The sequence below is a fragment of the Apteryx rowi genome, unplaced genomic scaffold (genome assembly GCF_003343035.1).
Source record: "Apteryx rowi isolate R43461 unplaced genomic scaffold, aptRow1 scaffold_23, whole genome shotgun sequence".
NCBI lineage: Eukaryota > Metazoa > Chordata > Aves > Apterygiformes > Apterygidae > Apteryx > Apteryx rowi.
The window spans coordinates 367,356-390,566 of record NW_020448641.1 but is presented as its reverse complement, the minus strand read 5'-3'; the positions used below and the strand labels follow the sequence as shown (position 1 = coordinate 390,566).

Below are 23,211 nucleotides of genomic sequence, written 5' to 3'. Positions count from 1 at the left end.
GTCTACGTCCTCTTCAAAGTGAGCTGGAAGAGGTAATGCATTTACTCTAAATGCCTAGGAACGCAATCAAATTTTAAAAAAGGAAAGGTTAGCCAAGAATATTTGAGGTAATTATTGTGCATTATGAGTCTTTCACGTACCCTAGCATGTGATGGTCCCCGCGTTTCTTATTACTGTTCTGCCAGTTACTTTTCGGATAGTAGCTGATAGTCCTGCTTTCAGAGATAGCACATCTGGCTTTGCTTCATTTACGATGTGTGTTAATAGTTGTGGATCTGTAGCGTTGTTAATGCCTGTTTGTCTGTGTGTTTCAGGTTGTACATGCACACAAGCCCCACTTCATGGCTTTGCACTGTCAGGAATTTGGAGGAAAAAACTATGAAGCTTCCATGTCTCACGTGGACAAGTTCGTTAAGTAAGTAACTGGAAAGCTGCTTTGTAATGCTGCTACGTGATCCTAGGGGGAAGGCTTTATACATGTGAAGTAAATAAGATTTGAAGTTTTCTTCAGCTTCACCACATCACATGACCTTGCAGGAGGATGTTACTAGGCAAATGTTTATGTTCTGTATTATTTAAGAAATCGGGATAAGTAACTATAAAAGTCTCCTCTGGCCATTAAAAAAATCTGTAGGTCTGTTAATACGGCAAGGTACAGAATATATATTTCCCTTTGATATCATCTCTGACGTGAACTTTGTTATGTCTAGTTATTAAACAGTTTTATGTTTGGATAGTGCATTCCAGCTCGTAACTTAGCTGACGTACTGCTGTGCTTCTAAGCAGTAGCTGTGGCAGGTGCATCCACGTACCTTTTAATAAGGGTAATTTTTTTAATAGCTGGTGATACTGGGAAACTGGTCCGAGTTGAACAGAAGTTGACAAGGTAGAAGTGTAAAGCAAGACAAATTGAAAGCACAACTAATTGTTTACAAAAAATACACGACGTGTATTTAATTTAATTAATTAACATTTAATGCCATAATTCAGGGTGAAAAGAGTTTCAGCTTGAGCAGTTAGTCAGAAGACAGTGTCGTTTTATCCTGTCACAGTCCTCAGCAAATCTAATTCGCAGAGTTCCGAGAAGTAAGAAATAAAACTAAGAAATAAAAMAAGTTAGTTGTGTTACGCTGTGCCAACTGAGGAAAAACATCGAGGCAAAAGKTGTTAGTTGTTTGGTTTCCAGCAATTGCTGATGCTGCAYCTCCATTAGAAATTTCCATGTAAATGAAATAATTTCCTTTGAAAAGACTTGTGTGGATAAGCCGCTGTTTTAAAACACAGCTCAGAAAATTAAGTCACTGAATTTAAAATCCTTACTCAAATACTAGTATAAACAGTCATAGCTGAGGGGTTCTTCCGAGGTACTTTATTATGGAAATGCGGACGACGAGCGTAGCTGTCGGCCGGGGACACCGGGCGGTGGCACGGCGGTGGCATTTCCCGCCGCCAGCCGTTGCGTGTCATTGCGTATAACGAGGCGATTCCCAGCGGTGACCAGCCGGACAGTTCTCGCCTCTCTGCCCCGTTGCCGGTTCCCAACCCCCAGCTGACGTGACTAAGCCTCCTGGTTCCCTGAGTAATTTAAATAGCTCCATTTGTCACGTTTTGCTCCTTTTGGTGTCTAGTGCAGTGGAGTATATGCCCACAAGAAATATGGGAACGTCTCCCATGGGAACATCTCCCATTTCCCGTGGGAACATCTGATCTAAATAGCTGGCATCTGTTAATTTTATCCAGGGAGAAGTAATCTGCAGCTGCAGTGTTCTTTACTTCGTCCTCTAGTAAAATTTGAGATTCCTGGTGTGAATGTGCAGAATACTTTAATAAGGTTTTTATCGTTAATCCTCCGTGACGGCGCCGCTTGGGAGCGAGGTTGCAGGGCCTCCTCCCCGAGAGCGGGCGAACACTGCCCTCTGCTGTGCTGCTCGCCACAGCCGGGCTTTTTTTTTTTTTAAATAAACAGATGAAATAAGTCCTGCGCTTCCCGCGCGCTTGTGAAGCGCGTGCTCGTTGCGTAGTTCTGCGCAGAAGCCGTCGGGTCAATTTTATGCCTGTAAAATGAGGTGTGTGGTTTGCAACGGCCGGGTTCGCCGCGTGGGACCATGCGGAATCRCCCCCGAGGTTTGCAGGCTGCCGGATCCCCTTTCGCGAGGCGGAGAGCGAAGGGGAGAGACGTTCTGCCCCTGTCGTAACGTCCCCAGGGCCCGTCTCCCGCTCGGCAGCGGCTGCCCTCGGAAGGAGCACGTGCTGCCGTGGCTAACGAGGGGGCTCTAGAGCCTGGCAGAGACGTGCCCGTCTTGCAGAAGACAGCAGCGCCAGGGACTCGTGTTGCTGGATCAGAATTTATCCAAAGACTGCAGAATTGTGGTCTCCATCACCCCCGTCAGGCGTGCCCAATTTCATAAAAATCGCCCACTTAGAACAGCACGCTTACAACTCCGACATACAAATGACAGATTTTGTCCAGTACTGTGTCTGTCCTTTCTCCCTGGAGAGAGGTTCAGGCGCTTGCAGCGTTTTGGAGCACAGCTCTGAGCACAGGCGTGCGATGGGCAGCCTGGGTGAGCAGCTCGTGCGGGGAGGAAAGCGCAGGCTGACGGGCAGCGGGACACCCGAGAGCGTCCGAGAGTTTGACTGCGGGGGCTGAAGTCGAAAGGCTCTTTCCACCCTGTCGCGAAGCGAGTAAATCTGCCAGTTTAACTGTATTCCAGAAAGTAAAGCTCTGAAGTTGAGACCGTAGGGCCTTTTGCAATGAATCACCCAGTTTTAACAGGTTTGGAGATCCTCAGAGTCATGAGTCCTTCACAACCTTAAAATGGCACTTAGAAAAATCATGATTCATGTGTAAAGTGTAGTTGATGTTCACAACTCCGGAGCTTGTAGGCAGATGGCTGTAACACAAAACCAGCCGTGACCATGTGCTGCGCTGCTTCTGAAGTCTCGGCAAACCTCTTGGGAAAGAATGGCAGGAGATCTTTGGGGAAAATGACATGAAGGCCTGTACTTCCTTTGCGTTGTATTGAAGGCCATTTCAATGCAGAGAATGATGCTAAAGCCATGCAGTATGTTTGCATGTCCCTTTATATTTCCAATCTCTTTTGTCTTTTAGAGAACTGTTATCAAGTGATGCAATGAAAGACTACAACAGAGCTCGAGTTTACCTGGATGAGAATTATAAATCGCAGGAACATTTTACGGTAAATTGCTATAATCCATGAGATTAATTTAACGTATAGTTATTTTCTTCCATTCAACTGTTYGGTGTTTTCCTGCCTGGTGTGGGAATGTGAGCTCTTTCCATCATGATGAGGATTGTATCTTTGCTAAGGGTATTTACTTTGTATGACACACACACATGCTGATTTCACAAGTGCATCCATTTAAAAATGAGTAGTGTCAGAATTCACAGAAAGTCTTTTCCGTTGTTTCAAATATTTGTCTAAAAGTTATTTGCTCTAACGATTAACCTTCTCGGTGGATCAGAATTACCTTCCATTCAAGAAAATGTTTTACTGTCTGATGCTCTGAGATGGTGCCAGTTCTGAAGCTCGATTAACTGTGAACAGAGATTGGCAAGCACTCAAGATTTTTGTTGTGGATTTTTAAAAGTGATTCTCAGGATTGCTTGTGTGGGGGATTGTGAAAAGAGTCAGTGCACAAATGTTTGGGAGTGATATTTTGGTAAATGTAAAAATGAAGCATGACACGGAGTCACCTTTGAGACAGAGAGGAAATGATTTGTATTATGATTGCCTGGATTGCACAATATGGAAATAGATCTATTGTTTTATTTTGGTAACTGCTGCTCGATTGTACTAGAAAGAAGAAAAAATCCTGTAGTGGCAAATTGCTGATTTCTCCCTTCTGTTCAGTACAGCAGCCGCCTCTTCTCCCAGACCGTTTCTCCTCTCTCCCCAGTTCAACGTTTCCTCTTCTCCTATACCTTTTCTCCTGTAGTTTTCTCACATTTAGCCGTGGCACAGTGCCCCTTTCTGCCCCTGTAATTAACTACATGTGCCTCACCTAGTTTTGCACGGTTTGGGCTGGATTGCTTTGTACCGTCAGCCGGATGGTGATGGTCAGCAGCTGTGGGGAGCGATTTTATTCGGGCTCCCCGACGGCCTCCCATGGCTTGGCTGCACAAGCGAGCTGCTGCTGCTGCCGGTGGCTTAAAAAAACAAAAAAAACAACCCTCCCCCCCACAAAAATCCCAATGTGGTAACATGTAATTTAGGTGAATGAGAACCTGGATGGCTTTTTTTTTTTTTTTTTTTAATAGACTTTGCTGGGAGCTTTAGTAATATGGAAGCGAAGGAGGCTTATCAGAATTTTCTCTCTCTCATCAAAGAGGGGAAAAATTATATTACTGGCATTACTGAAACTTAGTGGGACAAATCGCATGACAGGGATCTTAAGACTGTATGTTGAAAATGTTTAGGAAGCCTAGTAGGCAGTAAGGAAGAATTGAACGTTTTAGTTACAACTTGGAAGTGCATCTGCGTAAAACTGCTCACTAACGCGCACCCTGCAGAGGTCCCGTTGCAGGTCCATAGCGGATCTGCAGCAAACGCCTGCTGGTGAGGTGAGAAGAGCTGTCGGGGGCCCTGGATGTCCTGCAGCCCTGCGCTCAGCCCAGGGTTGGACCAGGTGGTCTCCAGAGGTCCCTTCCAACCGAGACTTTTCTGTGATTCTAAGAAAAAGGGATAATCGGCAGTGATTTGAATTTGGGAGATGTTTTCTAGAAGACTGATGCAGCATATAACACAATATCATCTATAATTTTTAAAAGCAGTCATGATACTTTAGAGTACTGAAGTTGTTCTACCCAGCGTGAGATGCGTTTATTTTTAATGTCATTATGTTAGATAAAAATAAAACAGTCATTGAGCTCATCCTGTGTGTTTGGCCAAGGGACCAGTGAGCGTGACCTGATATGTTATGCCCAGAGGGCAGTCCCAGACTATGGTGTGTCCACTTAGTTTTTTAAAGGAGCCAGTTTTCCAAAATAGTACAAAATTATTAATTTAATTGGTTGGAAAGAAAACTTCAACAGCAGAAAGTGAAGCAAAACCGTAGTTGATTGGATGTCAGTTTACTAGACAGCCAAAAGCTTAAATTCATTTGTCATGAAAAAGGACAAATATTCAATAAATATTGTGGCTCTGCATTTGGAAATGGATAAAATCACATTTATACTGCATGAAATAATTAACTGCTTTCCCCTTTGTTAGCTAGAAAGTAGAAGTTAAACAGTATCTCTGCTTTGAAAACCCAAGTACAATTGTTTGAGGAGATTTCTGGAGTATCTGCAGAGTTCTCTGCTTCTAGAGCATTAGAGGACTATGCGGAGATCATGCCAGTGTGGAGAAAGGACGAGTCCTATGGTCCGGTTTCTAAGAGGCTGGTTCATAACAGTCCTAGAAACAGAGCACATGCCATTTGTGTCTCTAAAGAGCTGTATTTTAGGAAGCGCATAGCTCAAGAAATAAAGTGTTTTCTTGTCTCAAATATTAGCATAATTTTCTAGGTACTATATTTTCTTGCAGTATTCCGCAAAGATTTTTGTAATTCCCCCTTTCCTATCGTTAATATTACCTTGCATGTCTTTTTCTTCTCATTCTGTATTTACTGAAGCTAGGCCTTCGTGGAAGAAAAAATTCTGTCAATATAATCAGTCAATAAAGAAAAAAGGAATGATAGTGCTCTAGGTTTAGAGGTTGTATTGGACAAACTAGAAGAAAGCTCCCATTGCAGTGCTGCAGCTCAAAGGATAAAGAAGAATAACTAGTGGAGAAGGAATATAAGAAAGATGGTGATTTTGTCTCTATGTTCAGCTGTAGTGAGAGCAGCATGTGTTCTGGCATCCAGTTCTTGGGTCAAAATTTTTAAAAGCATATTGAAAAATGGAGGTGGTGTAGAAGAAAGCCAGAAACATCATACTACATATGTTATTCTTCCCAATCCTTAAGAACCTTTAGGAGCTRAATCAGTCTGGTGTGAAAAAGGGAGAAAACACAAAGGATGGTTAGATGTTATTTAGTTATGCTTTATAATGCCATCATCAGGGGAAAAAACATTGTGCTAGAGGAATATTTTGTACGTTCCTTTTTTGTTGTTGGGTTTTTTTTTGTTTGTTTGTTTTTAAGTAGTAGTGACTTGGAATCAGAGCCAGAAAACCTAGAAAAGAGGGTGGGTGAGATGCACCTTTATATTAAGCTGCTTAATTTTTTGACTTGGTCTGCTTATTGCTACTTAATGCTGACGGCTCTCATATGTAGTTCTTAAGACTACTGTGTTGAATCCAGGATTCATATAAATGACTTTTCACAAATGTGATTTGAACTGGCAGTACTTCAGCTCCTTTGTCCAATCTTTGAATGCATATATTTTGTGCAGTGAATAACTATTTGAATGGGGATTTCACCACTGTGTTGCGTCCATTTAGGGTAAAGTTTTATTCTTATCTTCAGTGTGGTTTGGAAATACTTGCATGATGTTATGCATCTCCCTGTTTGCTCATTAATTCTACTTCACTGCGAAGTTCTTCAACTTCTGTGTTTTTTTCCATTCCTTCTAAGGCATGGATTTGGCAGCAGAAGTTATCCCTATAATTATTATATTGTTACTTCTCTATATTTGAAATATAAACATTTATCACATATATTGTTGCAAAATGCTATTTTCTTTAGAAATGTAAAAGCTCAAGTAGCAGCAGTTTGGTTAACCTTTACCCCTCCTGCTCTAATATCCCCTTTTCTAGCAGTTTTGGCAGCGTTTCTTCTATGGAGTTTCCTTGGCTCAGTTCCTGCAAGGCTAAATCCGATTTTGCTGCCCGTAGTTACACAGCTTGGCTGTGTTAGGACTGACAATGAGATCTGAGAAAACATTTTCCATAATCTGTCCCTTCAGCATGCAGCCTCTCCCTTGCAGTACAGGGGAAGCATATTTTACACGAGTGTTGTAAAATAAAAAGCAATGTGTTGACAAAGTGTCTCTTGTGGAGTGATTTGATTTTAAAGACTGTAATAATTCAGTATATGGTGAGAAGCAAAATAGTTCATCACAGACACAGGCAGTTTAGCACCAGGCATTTTGTCATTTATGGTCATGTACACCGAATGTAGTAAAACAGGTTGTTTGGGGGCTTGGGGGGGGGGGGCGGGTCACGATGAGGCTGAAAACTGTAGTTCTGTTCTTTGGGGGTTTTCTGCTAGATGAGAGGATTAAGCTGTATGTTGGAATTTGTTCAGCTCAAAACACAGTAAACAACACATAAAAAAAGTCCGTGGGGCTGAACAGTGGCTGACAGCCTAAATGGATCTGTGAAATGCCGCTGGCCCTTTCGCAGCTCGCACCAGGTCCAGCTGCATCTTCAGCCCCTAAAAGGAAGGCGGAGAGCAGGAGTCCGGTTTTGGCAGTGGATTTTGACCCAAGGCTTTAGGGCTAAGCTTTGCAGAGAAATTTCTCTGGGAGCGCAGGGAGGCATGCACACATATGCGAGTGGAGTAAGTCACGTCACACTTCAAAGATGCAGTTTTGTAAAACTTAAAAATGATCTGAGGATTAATCTCCTGGCAGAAGGGTGCTACGTTAGAGCTGATGCATGCCGGCTCTGGGAAGATGACAGTGTCGGAGTTGAGAGCTCCCTGCAGTTATGGATGAGGTTCGTGGACGACAACCTTTGCAAGCGTAAAGATGCTTTCCTGGAAGTTTCAGATTAACTAAACAGCTCTGATGTTATTCCAGTTACGACTGGAAATGCTGGTAGCTAACTAGTGTGGACAAAGCTGACTCATGTTAGCCAGAAATGTTCAGGTATCGAAATAGCTTGTTAATGCTTTTTAAAATTCATCCTTCCGTAAAGCTCTCAGATAAAGTCATGATACTTTTCTTGCCTTATAAAATGCAGTCAAGGATGCAGATCTTAGCATATATTCTCTAACAGAAACTAAGTGAAGAGAGAAGATGGTATAAGTCGACTGAAATAGGTAAATGTCTGGGAAGTTGAGAAATTCAATACAATCGCTTTATTTATTTGTAGGTACAGCCAATGGATTTCACTATCAGTAAAGCAAGTCATTACATTTGTATTGGTTTTCCCAGCTTCTTCTTAGCATTTACATTCTCTGGTGATTTTATTCTACTCAGTATATTTCATGTAAGGGCTAAATTACAAGTCTTGATGCCTCTCTACATAGAGTTACTCAAAAATAGCTGGGTTTGATGAACTATTCACCTGTGCACGCTTCTCAAATAGAAGTTGTTAATTCTGAATAAGATGCTTGTGTTCTGGAATAAGAGCATACATACGGGAGCTGAATAGCAATGGCTGTTCCTTTTCTATGATACACATCATGTCTCGATTTCAACATATTTTCAACAAATCCATAATTATTTTTATATTACAACATCTGAATGTAATCAGTGGCAAACTTTTTATTGTAATTGGATTAAGGCTAGTTTTGCTTGGTGCACTATATTTATTGTTTTATGGAGTATTCAGTTAAGGCTTTATACTACTTAGCATATGCATTAATTTTTTTCATTGTTAAAGGAAGGCAGAGGAAACGCCTGCAAAGCTCAAAACATACTTTCTCTGTCAAACACCAAGTTTCAGCAGTTTGGGAAAGTCTTTATTACAGTAAGTCAGATCCCTAGAACCCCCCAGAAACCGGACCCCTGAGAGCAGGGTGGTCACGAGCTTGCGCTTCACATTTGTAGGGAGTGTATTAAGAGGTATATATGGTTGTCACGGATCTTAGCTGATTTGTGGAAGCATCTCCACAGTAAGATAGATGCTTTACTTCTCAGTATAGATTTCTGTAAAAACAAACATACATAATCCTCAATTACCTGACTGCTTGTCACCCCCCCCCCCCAAAAAAAAAAAAAGATAACCTTGCAATGAAAAAATACCGTTGGGTTATACATTGGATGTGCTGAACTTTTGGCTTGCTCCCCCTAGTAAGGGTGTATTGCATTGTAATTTGTTCATTACATAGCAGATTTTCTTTCAAATTAAAAAATAAAAATATTTTTGGAAACTAGAGTTTCTGACATTAGGAAGAAGTGATTGAACAGCAATGATTCCATAAATAGGAAAAATAGTTTAGCACAGCTACTGTGAATAAATTGAAAGGAAAAAAGATCCTGCTCTCATGTGGTGGCCTTCTTCCAAAGTTCACATTTTATTAGGATAATTACTGAAATGAAACTTCCCTTGAATAACCACCCAGGAAATGGGCAAAGGCAGATTATTGATGGAGATGGCTTTTCTTGTTCTAATTGAAGTGGAAGAAAACTGCGTTGAACGCTTTGAGGGCCTTGGACTAAGTCTCGGAGGAAGCCTGGCTGGTTCACTCTCCTGAGCGGGTTTGGTCCCCTGCCCCTGCGTTGCGGCGGGGTTGCTGAGGATCCTGAGGATCCTTGCCTCTCCGCAGGAAGCCAGGGAATCCCATCCGTCAGGCACGCGCACGGGTCTCCGATAACGCAGGTCTCTGGCAACCCCGAGGCTGTAGCAGGCGGCATCTTCAATGCGGCATGGAACCCGCTGGAGAGGTGAAATGCTGCAATAACGGACGTTTTTGAGTAAAAGGGTACGTGCGTTTCAGTGTCTCTGTAACAAATAGAGAATAGTTAAAGAAATGTACATTCCAGATTTTTTTTACTCGATTCCGTGCACTCCGTACCAGTAGTCTTTTAGATATAAAACGGCTCCTAAATTGGGCTAGATAAAGCATTGGGCATCCTTSTGTTGGATCTAGCGGGGCTTTGATCTAGCGGTTGTCCTCTTCAGTAACCTGAGACTGGGAGGGTTCCAATGGCGAGCGGCRGTCCTGAAAAAAAAAGACAACATTTTGTTAAATAAAGTGCGTTATTTTACCTTTAAAATTATGTCCTCATTACTTAGGGAATAGTAAAGTTAATTTTTGTTAGATTAATGATATTTGAGTAATATTTTTGGTTGAGCTGAGTTTGAATAATTGGCCATTAATTGAAAAAGGAAATTGAATTGAATATATCTTGTACATAAATCCTGTCATAGTTATTAATGGGTCTTGGAAAATATCAGCCTGTTCCCAGAAATGAATGGTTTACACTGATTCGTCTGAGCTTATTAGCTGTGGCAGTTTAGAGTTTTGTTAAATAAAAGAGATGATTTAGGAAGAGAGACATAATTGAATTGAATATAGAGGGAATTCACATGCCTGATTAGTTTTCAGGCCACTTTTCCATTAACAATTTTTGAAGTTTTTATTTTTTTGTGAAAATGCAGATTTTCACCAGGAGGTGGAGCTGATGTTCTAGTTTGCATTGTTAACACCTATCTCACTGTTTAACATATTTGCAAGCTGACTTGTTTATTAAGAAAGCTTTTGTAACAGTATTGTTGCTTTACGAACATGTTGTAAATGCACTTTTAAACGATTAAAAAGTTTGTCCTTCTCAGGAATTTTGATTAAGAAACATGCAGTTTTCTTGGTTATGGGAAAACTAAGGGAAGGAGCCCTGGTGCACCTATCATGCCAAGAATAGTCTTCATTTTGCAGCATATAGAAGTAGCCCTTCTGCTGAGTGGGAGCTTTTGCAATATGTTTTCTAGCCATACTTACCTTCTACTGCAGTCTGTGTTTGAATTTTCTTCTGCACGTTACCCCAACCTCTCCACACATTCTCCTTTTTTCCCCTTCTCCCTTTATGGGATTTTTTTATTTTATTTGTACTTCATTTTTAGAACGATATGTTTGAAGGCAGCRTACAAACAGTGGAAGAAGACTCCATTTCTGTCCAGTCTCGAGCCATGGTGTTGTGATGAGATGAAATCTCTCTGGTACTGAATGCAAATCTTGGTGTTGGTATGATTAGACCTTACAGTTTTCGTTTTCCTCTACCGGGGCTATTATCGTGGGGTAGTTTATGGGACTCCACAGTGCTCCGTAAGGCTAATCCCAGTATTTCAGGAGACCGTAGGAGTGGGGATCCTCTTTCCTGTGTACCCTTCCAAAGATCTCGCTGTGTCAGGGCTTCCTTGGTGCTCCTCTGCCAGCGCTTAGGAAGGCGTAGGGTTGTTCCAGACTTCTGGAAAGCAGTACGTATGCAACGTACGTATGCATTGTGCTGCTGGGTTTCCACTGCGTGCAGCGAGGTGAGAAGAAAGCAGACGTCGTGTCTAGCAGAGATGCTGTATCTTGAAGGACGTGTGGGAGCAGGGTTTCCAGGAGGAGAGTTCATACCTCAGGAGGTGTCCAGGGAGCCGGAGGGGATGCGCGGTGTCGGCTGGCTGTTCGGGCTCTACCTTGAGATTAATTCTCTTCCACACCGATGATCCCTGGAGGCTGGTGGGCAGCGGCGCCGGTGCAACACCGCCGCTTGCCTCCAAGCGCTGCGGGGCTGGAGCGCGGCTTTGGCAGTTCGAGTCCGTCTCTAAGTGCAAGCCGAGCTGCTGACCATGATACGTTATTGATTCGTGGCCTGTTGGCAGCGTTTTGTAGTTTTTGTAGTGGGGCTCCTTTTTCATCTGGATGCCATCGGCACCGCTGATGTTGGCCAAGGGATTTCTGGTGGCACTCTCTGCTTTCTAGCTGAAAGTGTGCACAATCTCCACCAAAAAAAAAAGCATCAGCTGGTGCGCAGGTGGCTTCTTGTTTGCAACCCAAAAGGTGTCAAAGTTGTATCTGGACTGCTCTGTGCACTGCGTGGATTACCTTGCTGCGTTTAGTCATGGTGTTGGTGGTTTTTCTGATGTTGCTTTTGCTTTTCCTCTTCACAGCTGGCGTYACTGCACGTGTAGGTGTACAGCAAAATCGGTTGCTTGGCAGAGAGCGGTAACCTGTTATGAAAGGTTGTTGTTTTTTCAGTAAGTCTTCAGAGAGAGAGAAGAATCCTGCTCTGAAAATCCATAAACTCCTTTCTGATAAGTGTATATGAAAGCTACCAAATACTATCTCATCGCCAGGCTGAATGCATCATTTCTAATCGAATGTTTCCCTCTACTGACTATATATATATATATAATATATATTTTTTTTTTAAGAAATGAATTAGTGTAATTTTTTTAAATAATAAAATTTGTTTAAAAGCTTTGTTACTTATGCAGGTTCCTTGGGTGTTTTTGTTTTTTGTTTTTTGGTGCTCAAGCATGTAGGAGTGTGTAACGCTTGGAAGCTACCAGAAAATGCGTGGGAAGGCCCTGCTTCGAACTAAGAGGCAAGTGTCCTCACCATGAGCCTCTGAAAACCCAGTGTAAAATGAAATACTTAATTTTGTGCTGTTGTTTGATACACAAATACTTACAATTTTCAGCTGGTTTTAAGCAGGACCCACAGGCTGGTGATGCGTGAGCTCAAATCTATGGAAATGCATAGCAGTGCTTTCCAGCTGGTTAGAAGTGGTAGGAAAAGTAAAATGGAAAAATAAAGATTGAACTGTATTTATATGGAAGTATAAGTGGTGCAAAACCACRTGAGACCTCATGGTGGCAGTGTCCTTCAGTGATTAGATTTGCTTACTGCCCTTACACAAGTACTTAGTGATATTTGATTGTGTTTCCGCCCGTTTTCTGGCAGGCTTTTTCTTCATCTTGTTCATTATAATACAATACCTTTTTATGTCGGAGCCCCCTCTTTTCTGAGCGTTCTTGATTAAAATACCCAGTTGTTTGGGAGTTTTTTGAAACCTCCATCACAAAGTTTCACCTTTTCGTTAGCTTTTATTTTTTGTTAATTGAAAAATGAGTTCAAAAATGAGTTGGTGAATGCAGAAGTTAATCCTACTGCTTCTGACAAAATCATGAAAAAAAACTGTTCTATAAGTATTGCCATTTTAGAGACATGGACCTGTATTTACAACAGCCTGAAAWGAAATCCCCCACCTAACTTCTCTGGGAAATAAAACAGCACTCAAGTAATCACTCCCAATCTGTTCTGGGTGGAAATGGAGTCTGCAAGGCATCGCCACCGTGGTACCTTCCTCCGTGTTGGCTATCTATTTTTCTATGCATTTTATTAAACAAATCAATAAGGTGTCTATTCTTGCTGCTCTTGTTGTGAGGAATTTCATGGTTTATCTTTCTCTTCTGTKTTCTGACACATCTGTATACTTGGAGGGGGAATAATTACAAAGCAGAGAGTTTGCAGATTAGTAGCCCAATAATGCAGTCTTCGGTCAGTTTTTGTTGCTCACAAATATGTGAGCACTGAGAAAATTAGTTAATGTGCATGCATAGCAGCTTTTTTATATGTAGAATCATTGTACTGTCATTTGTATTAGCTATGGATTTATAACTTATATGGATTTATATCTTCTGTGGGCTGTGGATTTTATATTCAGAATTTCATACTACAGTTTTATGCAATAGACTGTACATGTTTGAAAAAATGTGGGATTATTTGTAAATAATAATTAAACTTTTCATAGAAAYGCATACATCCAAAAAGAGCTGCGATCTTTGACATTAAATTATAGATCATACTATCTGAGAACAAGGGAAAATCAACAATTTCTAAGCTTTAAAAAAGTTGGAACTTTTCTAATTGTTTTTGTCCTGACCTTTCAACAGCAACAAAACCTTTTTTGTTGTTGTTTTTTTAAACTATAGCTATGATATAATGTAAACCGTGCTGTGGTCATTGCTTCCCTGGGCAGGTGTGTTCAAGGCACGTGACGACGTATTCCAGTGAATGTTGCGTTTATCAGTATKGGCATTTCAGTTAAGTTTTCTTGAAAGTTAAAGTCATTTGAAACTAGCTGTCCAGAGTATGGATGTAGGGGTTGCTATAAAATTGTCTTTCTGGGAGTTGCATGTACATCAGGAAAGCCTGATTGACAAAGAACAGCTTATAGAAGCTTCCTAGAGAAATCTGTATTTAGTTATGGCAGCTGGTGTTGATAAGTTGCATCAGGGATACTAGACCGCGCTTCATTCCAGATGTTCGACAATTGATGAAGTGCTTAGTAACACGCTGAAAAGAGAAGCAGTTTTTTGGAAGAATTCCTTATTTAAGCTGGGCCTTATGCTGTGAACGCGGGATACTAGGTCTGCAGCACAAAACCCCTTAAATGCAGGGAAACCCAGGTGTGGCAGTGGAGGATATGCCACTGGCTGGAGAGTCCCGTCTTCACGTGCAGCCATCCCCTGCCCGCCGCGGAGCAGCACGCTGGCAGCAAAGCGGTGTCCGCTCCCATTTCCACGTGACGCCTCTGGGTCTGGAGCGGTGAGCGTGGTCACCTCGCCGTGCTGTGAGCTCCCTTAATGCCTGCAATTTCCGAGCTGGTGCCTGGAGAGTGAATGATCCAGGAAAATAGGTTTCGTTTCAGTTTAGGAATGTGTTTTGTTTTTGTTTGCATCTGCCTTGTTGAATATTTAATTACTGTGAGTTTTTAAAGTAATTTGTCCAGAGACTTATAAAAAGAGTTATTGATTGGCTCAATGCATACAACATCAAAATAGTGAATGTTCTCAGTCATTCCTTTTATTTGACGACTCTGCTTTGGACGGCTCAGTGATACTGTGGAGATACTGCTGAGGCTTTTACTCCAAGTCCTTTGCAGCTTGTTAGTTGCTCCCTACCTTTTGTATGACAATTCGCAATTTTTACTTGCCCTTTTCCTTTTATTATAGTACGTAACACCTAGAATTATTCTCTTTTAATCCTGTTTCTTGAGGAGCGAATGTAACCCAGTTAAACTGATAGGTAAATCTGTTGCATGCAAATGATGCAAATTAGAGTTTTAAGAGGAAAGAATGGCTAGTAGGGATTTTCAYTTATTGGGAATGGAATGGAAGTGCAGTATTTGTGGGGGTTGTTTGTTTGGGGGGGGGGTTATTACTTTTAGTAAAGTTTTTTTGAAATGCGAGAGCATGGCAAATCTCCTTGGGGTGCAGGGAAGAAGCCTCCTCGCCGGAGGAGCTGAGAAGAGGCTCTGCAGAGCAAATGCTCTCCTAGGAAAGGCATGAGGCGGGCAGCGCTGGTGGTGGCCGGGTCCGTCCCACCTCCCCGAGCACGTGGGTGGGAGACTCATGTGATGGCACCTTCCTTGGCGGTGCTCTGCCCGTCCCTGAGCACCACGAACGCCCAGTGCGTGGGGTGGCCGTGGGTGCTGGAGAACAGAACTGCGCCCAACCAGAAAAGCGCGTGCGCTTGCTGCCGTAAACGGTGGCACTCCGCTAGTTTGGGGTCTTTGATCGGCGTTAAGGAAGCAGAAGCAATATTTCTCATAGGCGTTTTAACCTGCAAGACCTCCCCTGACCAGAGGGGAGGGAGAAGGAGGTTTTCCAAGGGGCAGCAATGAAAGTGGAGTGCTCTTCGAGCAGCTCAGCCACGCGTAGTCCGTGGCCAAAGACGACTAATTCTTCACCTTAGTGATCTGTAGGCAGCTGTTCGCCGTAAGTGTTTTAGTGCACAGCTGCACATCTGGGGAACATGTGTTGGTCAACGCTTCAGCGCTATGAAATATCTTAGTTGGAACATCTCCTAGGAGCGTGAAGCCATTGCTCAGCCGCTCTCCCTGATATCCTAACCCRGCTTCCGCGGAGCGGGAAGCACCCGTCCGCGGATGGATCCTGGCACCGCCGTGCCGGAGACACTGGGAGGGCCAGGTCGGGGCAGACCCCCCCCCCCTCGCATGCCCTTAGAGGCTTCGAGGAGCCTTTGCGTAAAGGTTCGTGGAGGTCCGAGGAAGACGCCGAATGTTTTAGGCACTGGCAAGAACAGTAATGAAAAATGGTCTTTTCCTCTGAAATAAACTGGCTATCAGGCACAAATGATAACAATGTTTTAATCTGAATTTTTTCAAAGTCTTTCAAAGTCCCACGTGGCTCTCCTTTAGAAAATTGGTGTCAGAATTCCTGTTAAATTTGCTAGATTTTGGGTTTTGTCTTTCCATAGCATAAATTTTAATATTAGAGTGTTTAGCAAACAAATATCTTCGTGCCTGTACGCAGCAGGGTTAAGGGCAGTACCGCTTATAAATAGCTCTAGCATAGCAACGATTTTATTAACAGCTCCTTTCAAGTAATGCGTGTGAGGAATTTTGTTTTTGTGAACGAAATGTTTGATTTGGAACAGCTTTGAGTTTCAGGAAAAGATGTTAGATTGGAAGATGTGAAAATAATTGCTTGGGAAATAATGAAATACTGTTTAAGGAACTTGCTAATGTGTTTGCCTGAGGCATTGAATTAATTCTTAAATAAGAGCAGCATGGCTTTCTAGAAAAATAATAGGTATGCTATTTACTGATATAAACTAATGGGTTTATTAGTGTTTGAAATAATGTTATAATGAAGTATTCATAGCCGAAAAGAAAGCAATACATGAATCTGTCCACTCCCCTTGTACTAATATCATGTGACAGTCTGGTTTCACTGCATAGCTTGCCTCTTAACAGTTTTTACGTTTCAAAAAACACTTGGAAATGCATCTAATTATTCTGCAATTAAAAACAAATGGGTAGAAGAAAAAGCTTTTTGTTATATTATGTTTTTTGATATACTTTTTGAGAGTATTAATCATCATCTCAAAATATTACTCTTGATCTGAAAAGACACAAAGCAGCCCAATTTCTAGGAGAAAAAAGATAAATAAAACCCTTGATGAAACTGCACAAGAAGCTGGGCAGAAACACGCGCTCTCTGCAGCCGGAGGCCTAATAGATTTGGGCAGCGGAGTAATTCCCCATATGAGAAAAGACAGTAAAAGAAGCCTGGCGTTGACAGAGAGGCAATAGCATCTCCTTCCATGAAACCGTCCTGATGATGATGATGACTGTAAATTCCAGCCAAGCGCCATACTGTGTTTTTTAAAGAAAAATTAACTTCTTGCAATTTTGATGCTAGTATTAAAATGCCACCAAGACACACTTACTACTCCGTTAAATTTCGTGGTGTTTGCAATGTACAAACCCCATCTAGAACCCTTTGACACTGAGGAAGTGTTTCCACTTAGTTTTAGAGGGCTTTCCAAGTGTCTATTGATCAGTGTTCCCTAACAGCACAGAAATAATGTGTCTAATTTAACTGGCCACATGGAGGAGTATAGAAAAAACATTAGTTATCCCTTGAAAGGCTTGGAACATCGATAGGAGGACATAACATTAATGACTTTCCTATACACGAGCTTCAAAAATGGCTAAATGAGGAAGAAATTACAAATTTATTTTCCTATAATTTCAGCAGTTGTCTTGTTTTACTGCCCCAGTAAAGCATTAAGCAATGAAATGTCACAGAAGGAGTATTTTCCTGATAATTTGTCTGACATGCAAAGCATATAAAACCAAAGAGAAAAAGATGGAAATGTGGGTTTTATTCATTTTGACAAATTTAGTGATTTTTGCGCATGAAGTTTGGCTAAGACTCTGCTGCTTCTGTCCGAACAATTTCAAATATTGCTGTTCTGTAAGTGGCTTACTGTATCTGGAGCATCTTTGTTGTCTCAAGTCTGCCCTGAACACAGATTGCTAATTTTGTGGTAATTTATTAACATAAATAAATGTATAGCAGGGATGATTTAGATATCAAATTCCTTCCTTATTTTTCAAATAAATTGATTAAATTTTGCAATCCTCAGTAGTTACTCTGGTTGTTTCTTATCTTAGGATTCATGGAGAAGCAATATCGTAACGTTTTAAGAAGGTTCCCCAGCCATTTCAGTAGAAGTCGTTGTCTGAGGGTTATGAAACATTTGTTATTTTGCTTTCCTTAAACTAGAAGATAGCTCTTTTAGATCTGCTTCGTAATAGGCATAGAAAAACTTGTGCTATAAATAGCAATTGGGATCTCATAAAGCGCTTCATTAATCAACAAAAGTTGTGCCCAAGGCGGTCATAAAAATGAAGGCGTTATTCCTCCGTGCCAGTCATTTCAAGCCTTTTGCAAGCATATTTGTAACCACTGTATATTAAGAAAAATAGTTCAAGTGCTTAGGTTATATGGGCGATAATTTGGTGGGAAGGAAAGAAGGGTTGCAAAGATCAGATCTGAGGAGCGTGGGGCATCCGACGTGTTTACACAGGGCTCTCGGCTATGTCACGATATTCCAGCTCTGGCAATTTCTTTCCCGTACAGAAAGTAATTTGGAAGGCATTACTGACTTCTGTTAAGCAACTGTACTGTGATTTTAGGATGTTTAAGATTCGTCAGGGTATTTTGTAAACATAATTTTCAGTTCTAGATCTGGAGTGCAGCAAAGAGGCAAAGAAATAGGATAGAATAGGAAAGGAAGATAAAAATAGAAATAAGTTTGCTAGCCAGAAAATGTGGATCTGTGACAGGATTTGAGAAACCAGGGAGATGGTTTCCATTTCTTCCAAGTAACAAGGGCAATAAGAGAGCAAAACTTTATATTTGGGTTACTAAGAAGGAAGTGCATCAAAATATCCAAGAGGGAACATGTGGCAATATAAAGATGATGGAAAGTGTAAATCTGTGATGTACCGTATTAAACCTTGTCTTTAACATATTTTTGCTATTTTTGAAAATGAGATGCATGGCTGCTCCTGCATACTGGTGATAAGCTAAGCTGTGTATTTCGTCTGCCGCAAGTCTCAACTCTGGAGCAGGCAGAATGGGGACACGGATTTGGGTGCGCTTAACATTAAAAGTTCACATTTGAAAGTTGGACCATTTTTATTTGGGCAGTTAGAGGATTTAGAACACAGGAAGAAAATGCGTAAAGAAAGAAGCTATGAATGGAGGGTTAATGTAAAATGACTGAGAATGTTGCTAATGTCAGAAACAAAGTACTCGCACTCAGGAAATGTATGGACTTTGAGGGTGGGAGAAGACCAAGTAAATGATAACTTTAATGTAAATTTTTTTCTTCAAGAACTTATGGCTAATTATAATAATGTCTTACTAATCTCAGGCTCAAAGGGTCGCAACCTAAAATATCTTACATTTCTGAAGAGGTCTCTGAAAAAGATGGGGTATTTCTGTATTGGTTCTGTTCATTTAATTGGGAAAGCAACTGCAGTTATAAATCCTGTATTTAAATATCACCATTCCTAACAATCTTATCTTACACACATTTTCTCATAAAATTAAAAAAAAAAAAAGAAAAAAACAGGTGGTCTAATGTTAGACATTTTAAAGTGCCCTGATGCCCGATTACCAGGTGGGAATGTGGAAACCAGTTGCTTTCACAGAAGAAACCAACTGCCCCAGGTTTGGATCCTGATGGAGATAAACGCGTCTCTCGTCCAAGGGAGAAAAGACGCCTCGGTGCATCCTAACCTTTTATTTCCCAAGCACACCCCGGTGGGGTGGGTTGGTTGTTGTCGTTGTTTTTGTTTTGATGCTGGATGGTGTCRGAGCACTTAAATCCCCCGCTGAGATACACGTGCACGGATACAAGTGCTATCGGATTATGCGAACGTCGTCTTCTGACAGTCCGCTTCCCAAAGCGAGCGCGATCTGATCCCTTGGTTAACATGGTACATGGGAACGGGTAATACTCGGGTGGGTTTTCTGGGTATGCGGGGAGGGTTTAAGGCATGATGGAAATAAAACACCCGCTAACATTTGCCAAGTGTTATGGTATTCTGGTTATCTAATAGGGTATCTCTTATAATATAAACGTACTTTTGTAATTGAAAAATGACATTTCYTCCAAATACAGAGGAAAAATGTTACTATAATATAGAAATAAAGACCAAGTTTTTGATTTTTTTTTTTAAGGGGGTGGGGGGTGTTAGGCGCCTGTATTTTAGATGTTGTCTTTACTATATTTCCAGGTGACTACTGCAAAACTGAAATATTTCTGAAGTGCTAATGGCCTGAAAACTGCAATTAGCATTACTTATCAGCGAGTGAAAGTGAGTTTACAGTACGCAGGTTACCCTGCGCTCACTTCCCATAAAAACAGGGAGCGCAAAGCCTGTGAGCGAGATAACACGTGCTCCGGTGCTATCTGCGCGATTAGATCTGTATCTGTTGCGTTTACTTCAGGCATTTACCCAAGATATACGTTAGCCCCGGGCTCGCACTCTAGCCGTGGAAGCAGGGGGGAAGACGCCAGGGAAATGAATCACTTCCTGGGGTACCTCTATTTATCTTCTGGTAATGGTGGGAAAATATTGTGAGTGCTTCAGGTGCTTCAAAGGTGCAGGGGGCAAGAAGGGATGAAAAAATAATTTTGGGTCTGCTACTAATAATAATACTAATACTACTAATAATAAAACTAATAATAAACTGCTTTATGTCGATAAGTACCGATACATTGTCCATAGGTCCCTTTACAGCAGGTAAAGGTTGACTTTTGGGGTCTTTAGAAAGCGCTACCAGACTCAGGAAAAATTCTGCGTAGCGCTGAGCTCCATGGAGCTCTCTGCCTTATTYCATTGGCGATCAAACGGTGGCGACCATTGCCTCTGCTCTCAGTTTTACTACCTTTAGTTAGATATTTAAAACTCTCTAATATTAATATCCCTTTTTTTCCCTGTTTGTTTCTTGCAAAATATTTCAATTATGCACACCTACATGCAAACAAATGGGGTCTTCATGGCAGCAGCAGCCTGAGTGTATGGTAGAAGATGCTCTCTGCCAAAAACTTGTTTTTACAGAGAATTGCATTTTTTGTGGATTCCAAATAAACTCCAAGTGCACTTGATGATTTGAATCTGATTTCAGCAGGACCCAAATAAATTTTTTTGTCCTTTCTGCAGTTGTATGTACACTTGCATTATGTTTATCTCCTTAGTTGCCATGCAATTGCAGTTTATTTCATAAAGAGATATAARGTGTTATCACAAGCAACTGTACTTAACAGAATACTTTGTTACGTCAGATGAGATACTCTGAGGTTTGCAAAAGGAGATGTAGCTATATCTAATATTGGGTACTTGCTGTCATGGAATAACTAAAACATATTCTAAATATTCAAAACTCTTAAAAATAAAGGCAGGAGAGTGAAAACAGGAGAAACAACAACTTTAAAAAGCAACCTTGAGAACAGTTATTCGATCAAGACACTTTATCTTGTGACCATGATGCCCATTAGATCAGAACTAGGCAACAGTTCTTTCACTGGATAAGTCTTTCCCTTCTTTATTGTCTCCTAGGGGCTCTCTGAATTGGAGAAACTTCCATTTCCTTGTATTTTCAGGTGCATTTGTTGGCTTCTCATCACCTGTCTTTGGCTGAATATTGTGTTAATCGGATGTCTAGAAAAGATTTTAGAATAATTTTATTCATGGTTGGCTGTAGGTTGTCCAGTAGTCTTAGGAGGTCACGATAGACCTGAACGTCTGGCAGGACCAAGACTATACACTGCATGACCTCAGGAAGTCAGAAGAATCTAGACTATATCTCAGGACTACACACCAYTTCAGTTTGGATTAAATCCAGTCCCTTCAGTTTTTGTAGGCAAGCTAAGAATTAGAAAAGTTGACTATTGCATTTCAGTGTCGTCTTCAAAGAGTAGTGTTTTTATATGCAGATAGCCTTACCGATAGGGTCAAACTGTGAATCTGAATAAATCCCCAGCCAGGTGGTGGATCTGGAGTCAATGTCACTTGATTAGAATTCCTTACGGCTTCTAGAGGGTTAGAGGTCTACTTACAAATGTTTTTTGTTTGTTTGTTCCCCCCCCCCCAAGGTGTCCCTTCCTTTAATTGCAAGTAGCTGTCATGAACTAGCATAGTATCACTTGCAAAGTGCCCCTAAAACCTCTGCAGAGATTGCAGTGGGTGTTAGGACATTTTCATTTTACAGTGGCATCTAACTGACAGGCTGGTAAAATGGTATATCTTTATGCTGGCTGAGCAGGAAGAATGATGTTTCTATCAATGCTCAGCTTTATTGTTAGGAGTAATGATGATAATTCATTAGCAGAAAAATCAGGAGAGGTGCTCTCCAAGGTCTGCATCTCCAAATCATACCCACCTATCCTCAGTCTTAGCCTGCTCCCAGATGGGAGGTTTCAGTTTGTGTGCTTGTCCTCTTCAGCCCTTTTGCCAGACTTTCCAGGTGATCAGGAGAGAGCCAGGATGCGATGGCTGGTCTCAACCATGTCCTAAAGTGCAAGTTCTATGACCTCCTAATGCTGATGCAGGAGTTACAAATCTCGTTCTTTGACCTGGATCACAAGTTTTTTGTAATTGATGCTTTGGTTTCTGATTGACAGAGATCAACAAGCCAAGAGTGTTGTACTGGGTTACAGAGATTTAATGGGAAAATAGAGTGCTTTTCAGTGAAATCAAAGAAACGTTTTTTCTAAACAGCATCGCAAAAGCACAGATAACCATCCATGCGCTTGCATCATTTACTAGTCAGCTGCAATTCTCCGCTTTTATCCTTCCAGGCCTTGAATTTGAAAGCAGGCATCTGACCATCTTCATACCAAATGGGCATGTTGGTAAGACCGTGTGCTTGATTGCTGTGCACAGCCCCGTAAGTCCGAGGTAGTCTCCTTATCCTGACTTTGCAGTGCCTCTATCAGTAAGCCAGAAGCTACTTGGCTCTCAGTAAATGTCATTACATAATGTTGCTCTTTTAATATGACCTTTAGCTCTGATGCGTAATTTGGAGAAATAGTCCTGCATTTACTGTTCGGTTAGTATTCTGGAGCATACCCCAGGAGGATGACTATCATTTGTTACTCTTCCAAGCACAGGACTTCATGAAAGCATTTTTTTTTTTTTTAAGAAGTATGGGCTATTGAATATAATACAAAAAGATTGTGTTACTTTGAGCAGACCATCCACCCCGATTCCCGTTTCCTCCTTATCTCTGCTTCTGGGTGTCTAGGACGCATCAAGAAGAAAGTGTGAGATGTCCCAGGGAATGCTTCCTGGAGACGCAGCTCCCGCTTTCTTCGGCTCCTGGAGAGGCAGCGCGTACTCGGAGCGCCGCAGTGACAGAGATGTCAGGGCGGCGATCCACTGGCCGGGTCCATAATTCTCCCGCCTGCCTCCATCAGCCCGGCAGCGGCGATCGATAGAGCCGCCGGAGCCCGGGAGCGATGCCTCCTACCGCGGGGGATCCTCCCTTGCGAGCTCTGCCCCCTGCAGCCGTCAGGACCATGTTCTGAAATTTATGGAAAATTAATTATCGATTACGGATGTTCCCTGGTTCAAGGAAGGTAAAAACGAATGGATGCATTTATGATGAGGGACATAATCCGCTTTACGGAACTGATCGTCTTTCTGCTCCGCTCCTTCCCTCCCTCTCTCCTCTCTTCCCCCTCCCCCTTGCCTCACGCTGGGTAAAAGACA

The 23,211-nt window shown here is 41.7% G+C and overlaps 1 protein-coding gene across 6 annotated transcripts in view; it reads left to right on the top strand.

The window, feature by feature from the left end:
- Positions 1–23,211, top strand: part of INPP5A (inositol polyphosphate-5-phosphatase A) — a 234,021-nt gene that overhangs the window by 64,357 nt on the left and 146,453 nt on the right. For all 6 annotated transcript variants that reach the window (XM_026065676.1, XM_026065677.1, XM_026065674.1 and 3 more), the window contains 2 exons: positions 315–415; positions 3,113–3,200. In XM_026065676.1, coding sequence (XP_025921461.1) covers positions 342–415; positions 3,113–3,200 — 162 coding nt within the window. In that variant the 5' untranslated portion in view covers positions 315–341. The remainder of the gene's footprint in view (positions 1–314; positions 416–3,112; positions 3,201–23,211) is intronic.